At 35.3% G+C, this 18,810-nt stretch overlaps 2 protein-coding genes across 2 annotated transcripts; both read left to right on the plus strand.

Annotated features, from left to right (window-relative positions):
- The first annotated feature begins 61 nt into the window (after positions 1–61).
- Coq4 (Coenzyme Q4) lies at positions 62–17,832 on the plus strand. Its single transcript, XM_071588534.1, has 7 exons — positions 62–132; positions 280–504; positions 1,386–1,482; positions 5,772–5,874; positions 7,328–7,457; positions 16,220–16,313; positions 17,614–17,832. Exons 1-7 carry the CDS (start codon positions 81–83, stop codon positions 17,768–17,770), a joined length of 858 nt encoding a protein of 285 aa, XP_071444635.1. The 5' UTR covers positions 62–80; the 3' UTR covers positions 17,771–17,832.
- LOC139690912 (ubiquinone biosynthesis protein COQ4 homolog, mitochondrial-like) lies at positions 7,471–15,402 on the plus strand. Its single transcript, XM_071588535.1, has 4 exons — positions 7,471–7,861; positions 8,063–8,336; positions 13,851–13,944; positions 14,731–15,402. Exons 2-4 carry the CDS (start codon positions 8,306–8,308, stop codon positions 14,885–14,887), a joined length of 282 nt encoding a protein of 93 aa, XP_071444636.1. The 5' UTR covers positions 7,471–7,861; positions 8,063–8,305; the 3' UTR covers positions 14,888–15,402.
- Positions 17,833–18,810: the final 978 nt, after the last annotated feature.

An 18,810-nucleotide genomic window follows, 5' to 3' on the forward strand; every position in this document is an offset into this window, starting at 1 on the left:
TGGGGGCAACAAGGGGGGTGAGAAGTGATGTCAACCGCTACAGATCTCGCCCGATCTCGCTGCGAGGGAGATACGGAAGGATGTCCGCGATATCTTTTGCAATGGCGGTCCGACTAAAATTGTGTAGTCTTCGTAAGTCACACAGTATATTATTTAACCCTTTAAAGCGTTAAAATTAACCGCTTTGCTTCAATATTATTTATATGCTATAAAAAATAAATCGTGGAATCATTGTTAACCATTCAATTGCAACTAATTCCGATCTTCTCAACCTTTTAGGAGGACCTATATTTAATAGCCGTTCGTTTATTGAAATTTCTCAGTGTATACAACAAGGAAGGACGTTTAAAACATCGTGGGTTGAACTTAAACCAAATCATGATTCTACTCCTTTGGATATTTCAAGTAATCTGCGAAGCAGTCACATAACAAATGTTTTCCAAAAGTTACTACTCACAGCGGGCTCAGCATATATGTGCTTAGCGCATGCAGCCACACGACCTGGTGAGGATACTGGAAAATTAAAAAAAAATATATATATATATATATTTATAACCCTGAGAATAATTTGCATCATATTGATACTATATGTTGTGATGTAAAACCAACCCGTTTTAATTCTTTGTAATCGTCCAAGCGGTATAATAAGAGTTGATTGGATTTTGGTACGGATAAATCGTTTATGATCTTTTTACTAGAAATAAAATGAATTTTCTATTGGCTTTGACGGAAAAGATAATTCCTTAGCTGGAAGTTCCAAAAACGTGTGTATGCATTTTTTCTTATTGTTGAAAGTTACTCTCGCCCGGGTGGTGGGTATTTCCCATTGAATTTCAAAGCGTATTAGTCTCTCTCATCATTTTCAAAGCATTAGATCTTAAGTTTCTACGAATGCCCTCCTAACTCCCATTGATCCGAGACCTAATACGTGTTGATTTCGGTATCCAAAATTTTCAGTGGCTTTACTGAAGTATGTGGATCACTGCTGAATGACAGATCGTCTCGTGACTTTCAACCATGGATTCACAACTATGCTATATTTATTTAATATAAAGGGTGCCAAGCTTAACTTGATTGAAGAGTATAATGAGCGATTGCGTGTATACGATACGATTAATCACATAAGGGCAAATACACGAAAATATTGATATCACAATCTCTAAACATTGAATAATAATTCAGACCAACTGGTTTTCTGTAAAGGCATGAATTTGCCTCTTAACAATTCATCAATCATTTTTCTTGAAATGTCTGTCAATAAAAAATTACCTTTCTAGACTTTTGGACGTACACACGTTCTTTTAGTTTCTTTTGTAGAATAATGGATGGGATAAACGCTTTTAATCATTCCCACCCATATAGTATATGTATGTATATTTTTACAGACATGATTGCTGTTTTTGGTGAAACAACTGGGCATGTGGCCCTGAAGTCTATGCACATGAAAATGAAGGCTGATGAAGAAGGATCACAGATACTAAGGTAGTGCTTCCCTATTTATGATCGGTATGACTAGACCAGAAAATTATTTTTTATTCTTTAAATGGAAGTTTCCACTTCCACCCTTTCTCCTCACACAAGTGGAGAAAAGATACCTATCACTACATGGGAAATGTCTTCAATCTTCCTCACCACGCAGAAGTGAGTTGAATTAACTCTTCTTCAGAGAGAGAAGTCTATCGATGACATCAGAGATATGAGGATGTTTTGCCACTGCATTATTTTTTTACAATGTGGAATTCCCTTGATTGTTTTTCAAGTTATAGCCCTTTTGCTTTAGTTGTACCCTTACAATTCCATTCAAGGTATCCATACCTTTCCCTTATATTTGCCATCCCTTTGCCCTCACTCTGGATTTTATTAAGCACTTGTCATTCCTTGCTTTTTATCCCCATTAACACTTCTGCAAATGACTTTGCTCTTCTTTAGCTGCTCTATTCTTATTGATTTTTAGTACATAGTCCTCATTTGGTTAACAACAGCAAATACAGATTCTTTATCATTAAATAAATAAATTTGAGTACCAATAAGGAATAACAAAGAGTAACCCAAACTTACCCACTTATAATTATTATCACAAATGTTCTTTTGTGATGCGTTAGTTTTCAACTTATGGACGACTAGTTTTTTTCTCAATCTCTTTAAGATGTAAAACCTTGTTACTAGATTACCCGGTTATCATTTATATTCTAATGTAATGCATTTTATGTATCTTGTACAATGATAAAAGATAGTAACCCTAGCATTGGTGTTAAAAGTCTTCAGTGGTAATTCTACATTTTATTATTTCAGTGGATTATGACAATGTATTCAAAGAGATATGCATTTTAATTTTACTTATTCAATTGTAAGTTGTCTCTTCTCCAAGAGTCATGCAACTAAGTATTCATGCCACAGTTAAGATCATATTAATGGTCACCTTTTAATTTTCCCAATGAGTAAAATAAGTCCTCAGTTTATATCCATAAATTGTCTCCCTAATGCTATAATTAATTGCTATTTGCACATTTTATGTGATGACTCATCAGGATTAGTTAGGGCTCTCACCTATATGGACAGCAGAAAAAGCAGGGGCTTTTGAGTAGTTGATGGTTGAAACTGATACAGTGGGAGTTCGTACTGATGAGGGAAGACCGTGGCATTCCACTATATAGAGAGATATTTTATTTACCATGCTTCACTACATTGAGGCATCATCAGGTATAAATTGTAGTAGAAAATATGATGCTACAGTGAGTTTAAATAACTATTTTGAATTTGAACTTCCAGTTATTGTTTTATTTACATGTGCCTACATTCGTAACCATGACACATTCAGTCCGTTATTGTTGTTTGTTTTCCAGTTTTGGTTCATACAAATACAATTTATGATTAAGAAATTTAGCCTCCCTTTATTTCTGTAGTTAATTTAAGGAAATTGAATTGATTTTTGAAGGGTTTTGCCAGTTCATCTCTCTAAATACAAATGAAATTAATGAAAAAGACTTCCTTTAGCCGATGTGTAATCAGGGATTGTCAAATGTAAGTGCTATCACATAATTGGGAATAAACTGGTGATTAGTGTATTTGCAGTATAAAGTTTCTTCACTTGAATAAGGACACTACTTGGGTATCTTTGTGTGAAGTCATCCATTGAACTTGGAAAGATGAACTCATGTACTTTATTTTAAGAACAAAATTGTGAAGGTTAGTTATTACTTGCTTAAATAGATATGGTGCTTACTAAAAGTTGGAAGATCAATGCTCACCTCTGGTTTGAGTTCTATAAAACTCGGAAGGAATGCTGCGAACAGAATGATTTTGACAATGTAAAATTTCTATTTTTGTTGAGACAATTAGTGCAACTTTGATGAATAGAAAGAATTCATTGCATCAACTTGTCACTTCACAATATAGTGGCAAAAATGTTCTTGATTTGTTAGCAACGAACATACCCGAACAAGTTTTAAATATTGAAACTATAGATGGAATTAGAGACCACAGTGCAGAAAATGCTCAGTTTTTACTGCATGGGGTCTGAAATGAGAAACCTAAAAGAAAAATTTTTTCTTTTTTAAAGAAGGGGGCTATAATGGCCTAAAATGGCCTACAGTCAATTGGCAAGTTTTAAGCATGATAGTGATCACCGAAATACTGAGGATATGTGGAATCACTTCTTTGAGATCACACGCTCCACAGTCAACAAATTGATTCTCAGTAAATTTACAAAAGATAACACAACCCAGATGTTACTACACGGAAGCAAGAAAAGCATTGCAATGAATGATAAAGGTGAAAGAGTAACCAGCACTTTGGAAATGGTACACTTATTAAATTCCTTCTTTCAAAGCATCTTTACCAATGTCTCTGATAGCTTATCAAATTGTGCCAATTCTCATAAAATGGAATTGAAGGCTTGCCGAAAAATATTAAGCCTAATAAATACTACAGGCCCAATCAAGTACTCGCTCTTATAATTAAGGAAATAGGTTTGGAAATTGCATTGCATTTAGAAATCATATTTAAGAAGTCACTAGTAGATCACAAGCTTCCCAGAGATTGGAACATGGCTTACGTAACTTGTATACTTAAAAACGAAGACTAGGTGGAACCGAGCAATTGCAGGCCTATCTCCCTCACATCCATTTCCTTCAAGGTCATGGAACATGCAGTTGTCAGTTCGATCGTGACCGACGCCTTAATAGTCAGCAGTTATTGATGAAAACTCAGCTCAGTTTCCGAAAGGGTAGATCCCGCGAGATACCTTGTGTTTTTTGTTCATGATATTCTTCATTCAGGAGAGGGCAATGTATTCCAGTGTACGTGATTTTTCTAGATTTTAAGAAAGGCTTCAACAAAGTACCTCATAGCAAACCACTCAAAGCTAGAAGCATATGGCGTAGATAAATATATCATGGGTTGAATTAAAGACTTTTTGAATATCCATTATTGAAATAGAAAGAAAGACTCGTACTTTTCCACAGATTTTATTATACGGCACGACGCGTTTCACCGACTTGCGGCATCATCAGGTCATCAAACTTTTTGAATAGTTAGGTACAAAGAGTAGTCATAAATAAAGTCAGCTCAAATGTAGTAGAAGTTGTTTCAGATGTTCCCCAGGGAAGTATGATCGAACTTCTTTTATTCCTACTTTACGTTAACCACCTTGACTGTTCACTATGAAGATACGTTTATTTAACCAATGATGTAGTGGTTTTTCATGATATCCGTAATTCTGGAGGACACAGCGGCTGTATCAAATGACATTAATGATATACAACGCTGGTGTGACACTTGGCGATTAGAATTGGGTTGGCCCCGGTGGTGGCAGGGTAATGTCTTTGTCTACCAATCCAAGGGTTTGATTCCTGCCCGGGTGGGTTTTTCTCCACCTAGGGCTTGGGTGTTGGTAATCATTTCCACTGTTAATTGTCCAATGTAAAATGCCAAAAAGTGCTGTTTTCGGACTAAGGCTAAATAAATAAATTAAAGCTATAGAAGTGTGTAGTGATGATTTTGTGGAAAAAGAGCAATTCCCTCCCAAACACCTGCATCGGGAACACCAATCGAATGTGTAGACTAAATTCAATACTTGGGCATTTCCCTGACTCAAGACCTCTCCTGGATGAAACACATATGGGGAATATGTGGACAAGCTAACAAAAAATTACGATTTATTAGAAGAGTACGGGGTAAATGTAATGAATTGGTCAAAGAAATTTTTTCTTTTGGTGGTTAGGCATCATTTAGAATATGCTGCTAGTGTATGGGATACTATGTGTGTATTCACATCCTAGCTGTAACTTGCAGATTACTAAAATATCAAATAAGGATTCATACTTAAAACAGGAAAGCAAATGTATTACTTCTTTACTAAAGTACCTATTGTTTATTAGTTATTATCAATTTAAGTTTTAATTTGCCCATAATAAACTGGAAAGTTCATATGTATGCATGCATATGAATGTATATTGTTTAAGGCAATAGCACTTGGATGCAGTGAATCAATGGGGATTTCAAGTTAAAATATAAAGAAAAGGGTCCAAAAACATTATTTTTGCCTGTAAAATTTAGAAAATGCTGAAATCAAATAATCTGTACTCATTATTAATATTAAACACAAAATCATGAAAATATAATGCTTTTGATTTGGTAAAGTCTGATGATTCCTAGAAAAAAGTTGATTGTCTCTCAAAAACTTGCTAGAGTCTCAAATTACAATCTCTTTGTTGGAAAGTTTTCAAGGGGCATGTATTGCAGAAATTTTACAGGCTGTCTTACAATTATAGGGATCAGCCTCGAATCAACTCAGGAACTGTGGATTTGGAATCATTGGGTAGAATGCCAGCTGGAACTCTTGGAAGAATTTATAGTGACTTTCTGAATGATCATGTAAGTTAAGTGGAGTTCCTAATTATATTAATAACTTTATTTGCCTGTTGATCAAGTGCATGACATAGAACATGGTCGGCAAGGTAAGGAAAGATATAAAATAGTAATAATACACAAAAAAAATACAACACAGAACATAACAGCACACAAAAAACATCATTCTATTTACAATATGTCAACTAAGAATTCATCAATACTGTAGTGACACTTGAGTAGTAATAACTTTTTAACTTCAAATTTAAAGGCAGTCACAATGGACTTATTTTTTATGTTCATTGGCAGTTTATTATAAATAAGTGAGGCTGCATGATGCAGGCCTTTCCTCGATATAGTGAGTTGTTGATTTTTCAGGTGTACATTCTTCCGTCCACTTGTCAAGTGATCATGCACAGTGGAATTTGGTAAAAACAAACTAATTCTTTCTTACAAGTAAAGAGAAATGAAGGATGTATATGAATGGTAGGGTCATTAAGTTCAGTTCCTTAAATAGTGGCCTTCCTGGGGTCCTCATGGGAGCAATCGACATTGCTTTTACAAACCTTTTTTGCATGGAAAATACCTTCATTTAGAGCTGCCCTAGAAGACAATTCCATAGGTTAACTAGGAATGAATTTTTGCATAATCCTACTGCTCTGCATGCATCACAAAAAACCATTATTAATGAAACTACTCCCAGTAGCAATCATGTCCTCTCATGGTATTGCATAGAGATTAAAAAAATGGATAGAATGATAAAAAATACCAAAAACTCAAGCACAATAAGAAGTAGACCAACATCAACAACTTTCAAATATGTGACATTTATGTATGTAAAAATATTGACCCTATGAATCCGCAGCCTCCCTTACCGCCCATCTTCATCCTTTGTGTATATCATACACCTTTTCTTCATACCTAGTTGTAGTAGTCATTGAGGTGGGCGAATGTTAGCTGAGGTCATTTTTAGGTATAGGTGGGTAATTCATTTAGGGGTCGGATGTTTAGAAGGGTGGAGAGAAACACTGTATTGGCATCAGCTTACTCTTAGACAAAAGCACCCAGGGGTCCACAAATTAATGACCCATCTGACAGGCAGTATACTCCAATTGAAGTACTATCTCTACATAGCACCACAAGCAGGGATCTAAATACTACTGAATAATCTTGCCTCCTCTGAAATTCGACCCCTCCCCTTGGGGTGGGAAGCCAGCAAATTAGCCACCTCCCCTTCTCTATTCCTACAAAAATTTTTCCAAGAATCCTGAAGTTAATGTATATTTACATAGCTGGGTGAGGCTTACCCTCACCTCTCAAAGCAACCTTTGGGTTGATACATGTGGACGTTGAAAAAAATTGATGCCTATTTATGAAGCTGTTCTGCTGCAATTCTCCTGTTGGAAAATTGTGTTATATTAAATAATGTAACATTTATATGGTATTAATCTTTCTGCTTTATATTTTCAATTATTTACAGAAAATAACTCCAGATTCTCGACGTACTGTCCAATTTGTAGATGATCCAGAACTGGCCTATGTCATGCAAAGATACCGGGAAGTGCATGATCTAGTTCATACCATACTTGGTATGCCCATCAACATGTTAGGCAAGTACAACATGAAAGACATGGACCCATACTGAGAGTTGTTTCTTTGAAGGTATCCTCAGGAATGGTATAGTAGGTATGGAGGAAGAAAAGATATCTGTAAAAGATTCAGCAAGGTCCCTTCATCCAAGGAATCTAATAAAAGGAGACTTTTTCCTTGTGTTCGTTCCACTAAATGCACTTTGTGCATTGCACTATGGTTATATGATAAACATAGCGTGTATGTTGTTATAATGACAGTATCACGAATGGTGATCCCAGAGTAGGAATAGCTGGTAAAACTAATTACTCGGAACAGAAGCCCACTGGAAAACAGAAACACTGCTTCTTATTCATCGGTGTCAATGGTGAAGTGTTGGGCCAGAATTGGGACAGTCTTCAACAGCCATGAGAATATGACAGAGGTTAGTAAGAAAGTTCTGTAATGATAAAAAGATGCCATACTTTGAATCTATTGAAATCTAGAGTCAAAATATTAATGTTGTGGTGGAAGAAATAAATACATATAATGAAGCAGTAGATTATATCAGCTCTTTGGCCAAGCAATCATTAGTTCTACCTTCAGAAATGTACCAATGCATTAACTATATTTGATATTTGTACAGCACACTTGGAAACTGTTTTAAGAGGCTTAAGACAGCAAAAAACCAAAAGGAAGAGGATGTGGACATGGGAAACCCAAAGGAAGATGGCCCCAGGACATCAGTGGGGCACATACGGGTCTCTCATGGGAAGGTGCAAATCCATATTTGAACATTGCATTTCCATTGTTGCCCTATCCAGAGGACGTATATATCTGTGACAATGATGATTATTGCACTGTCACCAATGGCCCCAAAGTGGAAAATATGGGTTTTGGTTACCCCATCAGCTTGAAAGGTATATAAAAATGTGCATGGATTATTAACTACATTTTTTTAAATGAATGTAGCATGACTTTTTTCTTTTATTACATATGTTTTTGCATGTCCACATACACAATTAGAAGAATCAAATTCATTTACAAATGTGGTGATGAGTTTTATAATAGTCTATTGGATTATCTGATCTTTTGATATACAGACAAAACGAGGAATTTGTATCCTAAAAAGAGAATGCCAAATAATTGTTCACATTTACCCACCCTTAATGCATAAAACATATTAATAGTTACATTTCTTCTCTGTATGGAAAATTCTGGGCTATAATGAAAGTTCTAACTGGTCATCTCCTGTTGAATAATTTTTACCAGATGCCTGAGAAAAAGTGGACATCTGGTAAATGTAGTCTAATGCGAAATATGTGTTAAGTATGGCATTTACTAGAAGATAATAGCCTTGGCCTGTGCCTATTTCAAGAGGAAGTGTTATAGGAGGAGATGGAAGTCAGGGTTGGGAACTTAGAAAGTTAATCTCAGGGGTAAAATGACACCTACAGGTATGTTCTCACCAGAGGGTATAAGAGGTGGGTGTTTAGGTTGAAAGAGGATGAACTTGCCAGGAAAAAGAGCAAGTTTGAATTCAAAGAGAAGATATTTTACCAATGGAGTTGAGGAAAATGGAGGTATAACTCCTTTTCTTGGTGAATTTATTGGCTCTTGGTTCATCATTTTAGCCTGGGCCCATGCATACTGAAAGATGGGCCAGTCTGAAAATTACTGCATACTCTAAACGTTACCATAATTTTCAAGAATATTCATCTGCATTTGAGGTTGTTTCATACTAATTAATTCATTGGTGAGATGATAAAGACTGCAGGGATGCAGGGGAAACAGTGGATCCACTGGTCATAGGCCATTCCATAATAGTATCTGAGAGGAGAAGGAAATTCTAAAATAATGGAAAGAGGGTATCACTCATTATACCAGTACCCCAGGATAGGTGGTAGAAAGAAATGTTTCAATCACTACTGCGATATCTCATTGACGTTAGGAGTCAGAAAATTGAAAACTGAGAAATAGAAAGGAAAGTCAGACCTGTGACAGAAGGGAAATCGGCAGAAGAACAATATATGTAGTTCAAAGCATATAAATGGAGATATTTTCAGTGACTCAAGCAACTGATGATGACAATCAATCGTTGAAACCCAGGTCGTGTGTCATGTTTATTTTAGTGGTACATATTTGTAAATTTAAAAAAAATAAGTTCATTGCATATAGATTCCATGAAGCAAGATCCTACTCTGTCCAATAAATATGCAAATTGAGGCCGTAAAAACTTTATTTTGCAAAATTTAGTCTACATCGATTTTGTCCCCTTCAAAGTACTCTCCATTCGTTGCTATTTACTTATTCCATCTTCTTTTCCACTGTTTGCGGGAGATGCACCCTTGGAAGTGTGCATCTCCCGCAATTTCTTTGGAACCCTTGGAAGTCCTCGGCAGTTAGGTTTTTTTTAGTTTTCTCATCGATCCTAGCTTTATTGTATCCACATGTTCCCAGTGATGTTCCCTCATCACATTTTTGCATTTTCGGATAGGATAAAGTTGCAGGGGGTGAGATCTGGTGAATAAGGAGGTTGATCAAGGATGGTGATTAAATATTTTGCCTGAAACTGGCGAACAATCAATGCAGAATGTGCAGGTGTGTTGTCATGGTGAATGATTCATCCATCATATTCGATTAAAATAGCTATCATTCGGACAGTTTTTCGACGATCGGTAAGGACAATGGACCGCACACAATCAAGGTTGTTGTCAGCACAGGTGGTTGAAGGTCGTCCTAGCATTGCATCATCCGTGGTGTCTTGTCGGCCACCAAAAAACTTGATACTTATTTGTTGCACCATGATTTCGTCAATTTCCATTTTAGACAAATAGTAAAAACTAGGACAACAGAAGTGCGACCTAACTGGCACCATACGCACAGCTTGACGATCCACCAAGCGCAGACGGCCATTGGGTCTCAGGCAACTAGCGTCACTAGTGGGCAGGGCTATAGTCCGTGTTATGGCCGCCAGTTTGCGCATTTATTCCACAGACCACATAGATTGATTTTACAGTGTATGTCAGCTGATGGAAAACTATTCTGCACACAATAAGGAATAGTGGATGACTTTCTTGGATATCAAGAAAGCCTATTATTCGATTATCAGGGATAGTGTGTAGATTTCCTTAAGGAACCTCGAAATGGAAGTGAATGTGGTAGGAGGTATTGCGGTAGTATTTGGTATTACATAATTCCTCACTAACCTTTGGATTTGAAACTTGGGTAATGAGAAAGGAGCCATGTAGTATAGGTGAGATTTGCCCATGGTATGGCAGGGAAGGCAAGACAAAATAAGGAATAAGATACAGGTCAGAAAGCTGCAAGAAAGAATGGAAACAAACCAGGCTGATTTGATTTGGACATATATGAAGGGTGAATGAGAATAGACTACCAAAGAATTCAAAAGTACCTTGTATGTATTCTTTGAAACTGCGAAACAAGCAGCTGAGACATAGACTAGAATGAAATGGAGAGATGTGGTAACGATGGAAAACTGAGAGAAGACAGGAATGGACAAAAAAGTGAAGAAAAATATTAAGAAAGAAAATGTTTGAGGGGCTTAATATGCCCACCTGTCACATACAGAGATGTGGGTTAAGTAAGCACCGGGTTATTTCTTGTATATCAACTCTTCACACTTCTTTGTGTAACTAAGTATAAGATGTGGATATATATTAATTTATTTAGGAAACGCTTTTCCAAAATTAGGCAAAATTAAGACCTGGGCTTGTAATTTATATAACAAATCAAAGCAGTTGAATTGTGAAATGTGTACCTTGCCTTTGGTGCACTAACTCTACTACTCTGAACAATTGTTTGGATTGTGTTCTTGTCATTAAACACAAAAAATGATGCCCCAAGGTAAATTTTTAAACCACAATTCTTTTGAACCTTCAACTTTTGGGAACTGTGGAAATTATGAATAATAATTTTGTCCAGAAGTGTATGAAATCAGCATGTGGCAAATGAAACTATTGCTTTAGTAAGATTATGCCTTTGGTAGCAAGGAAAATTTCAGTTGCGTAACTATCTCTACCTGTAACACAATGCTAAGATATGGAACACATAGTTGAAAAGGATGTCATATTGAAATAATGTTCAATTCAGTTTTAATAATAAACTTTGATGAGGTATTATAAATATATTATCTATAGTCATTGAGCTCTTATCTCTTTTTATCCAAGGTAAATAGCTTCTCTTGTTGTGCCTCCCAACTTCTTTCATCCTCCCTGCTTCTCCTGCCCTACTGGCTTCCGGGACTTTCCCTCACCTGCTTGTGCCTGTGGATGTGTGAGCATGATTGTGGATCAATGAGTTCCATGGCCAACTCTGGACTGGATATTCATTTTCTCTCCCTCTGGTCCTATACCTCTCTGCTATGATTTTATAAATTGTGCTTCACTGTGCCTAACATCCTTGTGGCTAATTTGATCTGTCCTGTTCTGGATTTGTGCTTTCCCCCAATCAGACTCACCATGTTTTTTCTTTCCCTATGTGCTTTTGACCTCTGTAACCACTTTTTTGGAATTTATTGTTGGAATTGGTGATTTCTTAAATTTTGTGTTTGCACTTAAATAAAAATACTCAAATTGTTGCTGAATTTGATTTTTATTTTACATTAATTTTCTAATCTGAATTTTAGATTGCTTCTAATGAAAAAAAGTTATTTACTTTTTAGGGTATTTCCTGCACATTATTAATTAATACTATTAAGATGAATAATGCTTTACTTGAGTGTTTGAGATGGGTAGTGCTTAAGTTTTAACTGCAACTATGTACAACACAAAATTCTGAGCAATATATGTATTGGGGTTGGATATTCAAGGGTGGGGCATGCCAACCCCCCCCCCCTTTCACCTCCCACCGCCTTGCTCACAACATGGCCTTATGTCTACCCTGTGTTCCAGTAATTGCTAATATTCACATTCACGTCTTTGTGTGTCTTCTTTCATTCATTTAATCTCACAAAATGATAAATATAAATTTTAATAAGTTAATTTGCTGGCTGTAAATTTTCAATTTCCTCTTAAGATCATACCAGAGGTTATGTTTCCATATTGGGAAATGAGGTTGTGCTGCACTTAAAGATTAATTTAAAACAGCTGTTGCCCTATTTCATTTTATAATTATACATATTATGAATAAGATTTGTGCATTATTTTTCAACTAACATCTGAATGAATTACATATGTAGTTGGGTGTTCATTATGCTGGAGTAGTGTCAATTAAACATATTATTTTGTTTTGAATGGACATTTTAGAAGACCACAAGTAGTCATAACTTTATGATTGTGATGATGATAACAGATTAGCAAAACTTTATATGTATGTGATTATTCAATTGTATATCTACATATAATTGCTTATGACCTCTGGTTCTAATTCTCCTATTTCAATAGCTATTTTAAATATGGAACTTCTAGTATATAATTGTGTCCTTTTAATAATGCAAAAAATAGCATTTGATTGTAAAAAATCATATCTGATCCTTAATATATATATTAGTTTGGTGTTTAAATTAACAAGTACTTATGCATGGAATCTATGTACTGGGATTAAATAGTTTTTAAAGCAACTTAATTGTATATGGATGGATAATTTCATAATATGTAACCAACTATTCCCCGCAGAAGTTTTAAAGTTTATGTGAGTAAGTTCTGCTTATTAAATCATTAGTACCTTAAGAACTCCTGTTAATGAATATAAAGATTATTCTTGTTTGCAATCACAAACTCACAAGTGCTAAGGATTACAATGCTTATTTTTAAATGCCTGACAGACATTTATATCCTAGAACAAATTAATATGCACATGTATATTTTCTATTTCTACTCTTAAAACCTTCAGACCATTTAGTTGTCACTAATGGCCATTGCATGGAGAAATATAATTAGTTAAAAGGGAGAGAGCATTGATTTTCATTGAAGATATTTAGGTGTGTCTCACCTTCAGATGTTTTACAATATGATGGGATGATGCAATTGTTGTCCATTATTTATGGAAAAAGTTAAGTGTTCAAGTGAAAGCATAAATGAGTTACGCAAGGGTCAAAATTACTAGAATAATTTTGATATGTACTGTGCAACATATTGAGTATATCTGTGGGGTAAAGGTTATGCTAACTAAATGAGGCAAATATGAAATATGGCAAGCTTTTGTTTGCAGTGAGATACAAGTTATCAGGGTTATGTTGTAGAATGTGACAATTTACCAATCCTAAAATACTAGGACTATATCTAAGGACTCTTAGAAAAAGCTGAAAATTTTACGAAACCATTGAACCAGACAACCTGATTAGTCAAGTTATTCCTCTTCCTGGCCCTAGCTATCCTTCTCAGAGAAATATGTAGCCAGTATGATATTTTCTTCCTTCTTCAAAACTGAGGCCTCTGATTGACTTCAATGACTCATTTTTTTTATAATTCCAGGTGAAATTTCTTTGAAGTGGTTTGAAGGGATACAGACTGGTCTGCCGGTGTGTATGGCTGCAGGACTTTTGGGTCCCCTTCAACTTAGTCACAAGTAAGCTCTTTCTGTGCTTATAGGTATGGATGAAGTAGAATCAAAACAACTGAACACCTTATAGTCTTCCTTGTGCCAGCACCGTTGCAAGTATGTAATGTAACTACTGGAATACACACTAGAGAAGAGATTTTATTTTGAATTCTAGGGGCTATTTCTATAATTTTAAAAGTGCTCTAAAATTTAAATGCAGTATACAACATTCTAAACAACATATCCTTTAGGTCAGCATGATAAATATTAGTATGAATTCTTCGGAAAGCTCTACATGAGACAATGACCAGGACTTTTAAGATGTCTTATAATTTAGAGAAATATATTTGAACATGATAGAAATTGAAAATGTGTCATGTAGCTACCACTACCTTATTATAGCTCATTTTCCATAAGTGTTTGGTAAAATGTAATTGCCCATGATTTAGATATTCCGGAAACCTAGATTCCTCATATATTATCCCTTCTTCGGCTATAACTTTTTCCGAATATATACTTTCATCTATAGGGATTTTTCATTGAAGTAGTGAATGCACCTTAGGTGTTATTCTGTTAAAGCCTGATAAACTATAATTGAATTGAACCTTCTGGTTTAAAATAAATGCCCTTGAGTAATTGCTCCATAATGCACAAAGAAATGGAATTAACTTAATTCCGTCCTTAATTCTCATGAATAAATGACAATAGGACAGTGCAAGTTGAATGGTTGATCTGTTTGTCATTTTGTTTCGCCCAAAATAAAATATCTATCTCACTCCAATACTAATTGATTTCAACATATTTCCATTACAGGCAGAGGAAAAAATATCTGAACAATTACTTACCATGGGTTATCAAAACTGGATTTGAAGCTAAATTTTTTATGAACATTTATTATGAAAAGAGATGGGAACAGCCTGTGGAAGAGATATTGAATGAATTAAACATAAAACCTCTGGTTTTGCCCTAGTTATTTTATATTATTTTACAATCCAATTGATAATAACAAATTATGCACTGAAATAAAATCTTCTGGCTTAATGGATGTGAATGGTAAAATTGGTTATCAACTCATCTCCAACTGACCACATAAATCTACTCACCTAAACCCAATATGGTGGAATCAAACCCTCCAGTCAGTAGCCCAGCACTCTAACTCCTGGACTACCATGACCCCAAATTCAGTAAGAAATTTGAATTTAACAAGGGCATTACACAAGTGATCAGTCGTCCACATCTCTTTTCTTACTAGTACAAGTTAATTTGTAGCCTTAGATAACCAGCTCTGAGTATGGGAATTAGGTCTACCCTATTCTGGTTCCTACTACGTATATTCAATGCTACAAGTTAACAGTAATTCAGCGAAAAAGCTTATTTTGCTGTGTGTATTTTATGCCCTGAAGTTCGAATGATTACATTTCAACAATTCTTCTACTTAATGGATTTCCAGTGGTCTCCTATTTACCAATGTTAATATTATTCTTATATGAGATTTTAAATGTACTAGTGCTATTTACTGTAAAATGTTATTTACAATGTTCTATTAGAAATAAAGGTACTTGAACAAAGTGCATTTATCTTTTATATTTCTACCTTTAAAACCTGCAGAATCCCAACTTAACCACAAAACCATGTTGGCAGACCATACTAGTTCACTTGCAGACAGTCTTCCATAGGGAAAAATGTTTACACAGAGATAAAATCAGTATGGGTGTCCCTAATGGTCACACCTTTTCTAATGAGTAAATAAATGTTTGTAGTTAGGATTGATTTTCTTAGAAGAGATTCATGAGTGTCTTACCCTAACATATTCCAAATAAGATCATATTTTTGTAAAGTAACCGAAATGCTGTACAGCATCTTCAATTGCAAGAGAAATGGAATCACTGGTAAAACATATTTTTGAAGGATTACACTTTTCCAGAAATTAAATATTCCTTTCTCTTTGTGCCTCTCTCATTTTATTGAATACATAAAACGGCAGTAATGGAAAATGAGGGCTTAACCTTCATCAGTGTGTTGTGCAAATGTACCATTACTCTTTATTCTGGCTCACCTTTGTCACTCAGAGGCATTCTGTAATGAGCTGCCCATGTAGTTTTATTAATGAAGCCATTTCTCTTCCTGGCTCTAGTTATTCCTCACTTCTCTAAGGAAAATGCACGGTCAATATTCGTGAATTGTCAAAATTAAGTTATCTATTTATTTCAATGACTAGATGGCAAATTAGTGTCTGAATGCAGGATACGACTTAGGCATTATTTTTCAATCCATATTCAATGATTTTTTTTTGTAATTTCAGGTGAAGTGTCTGTGAAGTGGATTGAAGGCATACAGACTGGTCTGCCGATGTGTGTGGTTGGAGGAGTTTTCGGCCCACTTCAACTTAGCCGCAAGTAAGCTCCCTCTCTGTTCATATGAGGTATTTCCAGAAAGTATCCAGCCATTTCGAATATCTTGATAACGCACAGTGTGACCTTCACAAAACTGAGTAGACAATCACAAGAGACTTTACCACGCATGCATGAAAAGTCAAGACTGCCATCTGACTCATTCAGTAGTGAGATACCATTGAGTAAGCTTATATATTGTCTTACCATTGCATTCACAATGACTGAGAAAATAGATCAGCAAATTTCTATCAAGTTTTGCTTCAAACTTTGATATTTATCTACAGAAACCATTTGTATGATTAACTCAGCCTTCGGGGAGGACTTTATGGGTGATACTCAAATTACTCAATGCTTAAAAGATGGTCACAAATCTATAGAAAGCAATTGTGTTCTGGAAGACCATCAACTAGTCAAAAGCCTGAAAATGACAATCGCATGTGAGCTGCTCATATAAGTAATAATAAATTAGGGAAGGAATAGCTGAACACTTTATAATCTCCTCTGTGCCGAGACCTTTTCGAGTACATACAAGGTTTGTATAAAAATTATCAGGAAAGGTTTTATAAAAATAGATTTATGTTTGATATTGCTTCAATGCCTCAAAATCCTTCAAAGTACATCCCTTGAGCATTGACACACTTTTGCCAGTGGCTTTACCATGACTTGAAGGCTCCCTAGTGAGTGGATTTCAGGAGATCCTTAAGGGTATTCATGCAAGCTTCTTTGACGGTACTTAGGGTCCCATGGTAGTGTCCTTTGAGGGAGGATTCTACTTTTGGGAATAGGATAAGTCTGCTGGTGCCAAGTTGGGACAGTAAGGGGGTTGGAGAATCGTCACAATGCTGTTGCAGAAGGTCTTTGCAAGCAGACACTCAACTCTGCTGTTGATCATCCGTCAAGATTTTCAGGAACAGTTTACACAGATCTTTCGCATGGACAAATTTTCAGTGATAATGGTGTATGCTGTCTTCTTATCAATACCAACATGATCTGCGATCATGCGCACACTTAGCAGATGGTCCGAATTCAGCACTTCATGCACACATCAGGAAAAAATTGTTATCGATACTTTTTTATACAAACCTTGTAATGCAACAACAGGCATATGCTTAAAGAGATGTGCTTCTTTTAATAAAATGATTTAGTTTCTTGAGCACATCTTAAATGAATTTTCATTAAAGTGGTTTAATTTTGCAACGGGTAGATTAGAATTTTAAGATCACTGATCAAGTGTCTTACAGTTTTAATAGAGGACCAAAAGTTAACCCAACGGCAAATTGATCACAAAATGTTTCCATTTCAGGCAGAGAAAAAAATATTTAAGCCATTATCTACCGTGGGCTATCCAAACCGGATTTGAAGCAAAATTTCTTATGAATGTTTATTATGAAAAAAGATGGGAACAGCCAATGGAAGAGATATTAAATGAATTGAATATTAAACCTCTGATTGTACCTTAGTCATTATTGCAATTATTTATCTTACAAGTCAATTTATTATTGTTAATTATGTATTTAAATAAATTTATGTGGTTATCACATGTTGTTTTATTATATGTGACAGTATACTAAGGTGTTTCATATTTAAAGGAAGAAATCAAGCAAGAACTTCAAGTAATACTTTTAAGTGTCATGTAGCTTGAGTTTTTGTATGAGGTGTGTGAATAGAAATCATGCTAGTGGGTAAAGATTAATTATATTTTTCAGTTCCACTGTTAATTTTCATTTTAGTATCACCTACTAGCACATTGCAAGTTTTATTAAGAGATTTTTGTGAAAATTCCTTAGCAGAAAAACGCTTTATTTAGGTCACAAAAAATTATAAACTAAACTAAGTATTAGGTACTTATCATTAGCTGTTCAAAGTAGGTATAGCACACTATTCCTAAAAATAATGAATGTTTATTTAGAGATAACATCGGAACAGAAAGACAAAGATTTGTTGAAAGAGACAAACGTAATATCACCTTTACTGCCAAAATGATTAGATAAATCCTCATAATGATTTTGTGAAACCATATACCAAGAAGCATTTTAAACAAGTAAATTGTCATTTTCTGCCCCCCCACAGAGGAGTGGGTCTGTTGCCATTAGCTCCTGATGATCCTGGAGTTACTGGTTGAAAATTAAATCCTGTGACACAAGAAACATTTACGTAGAAAATATTACTACATTTGAAATATTTTAGAAAATCGATGCACAGTTTACCTTGACTCTCAGTATGAGCCATTTGTCTCTGAACTGCATTTGGTGCATTTATTGCTTCTGATAGAGTTTTGGGTCCCAGGACAAAGTCTTTAGCCATATGCTGAGCGGTTCCACCTCTCTGGTGCTCACTTAGTGACGAAGCCAATGCCGCCCTTCTTAAGCTACTGCAAACTCCCTGAAAAAGTTTGAATAGGTGTACTTGATTCGAGGTTGGAATTGGACATTCTAGGATTAGAACATAGGTCTATTGATGTCACAGGTCAAATTTGAGACTATTAATATTGTGAACGTCC

This window comes from Hetaerina americana, unplaced genomic scaffold, assembly GCF_022747635.1.
Source record: "Hetaerina americana unplaced genomic scaffold, ioHetAmer1.1.p SCAF_3, whole genome shotgun sequence".
Taxonomy (NCBI): Eukaryota; Metazoa; Arthropoda; class Insecta; order Odonata; family Calopterygidae; genus Hetaerina; species Hetaerina americana.

Coding starts and splice junctions, on each gene's coding strand:
- Coq4 (XM_071588534.1), top strand. CDS start 81: ATGTCCGCGATATCTTTTGCAATGGCGGTCCGACTAAAATTGTGTAGT. Junction 1,483..5,771: donor GAAGGATCACAGATACTAAG/GTAGTGCTTCCC, acceptor TTACAATTATAG/GGATCAGCCTCGAATCAACT. Junction 7,458..16,219: donor TATGCCCATCAACATGTTAG/GCAAGTACAACA, acceptor TTGTAATTTCAG/GTGAAGTGTCTGTGAAGTGG.
- LOC139690912 (XM_071588535.1), top strand. CDS start 8,306: ATGGGTTTTGGTTACCCCATCAGCTTGAAAG. Junction 8,337..13,850: donor TTACCCCATCAGCTTGAAAG/GTATATAAAAAT, acceptor TTATAATTCCAG/GTGAAATTTCTTTGAAGTGG. Junction 13,945..14,730: donor CCCCTTCAACTTAGTCACAA/GTAAGCTCTTTC, acceptor TTTCCATTACAG/GCAGAGGAAAAAATATCTGA.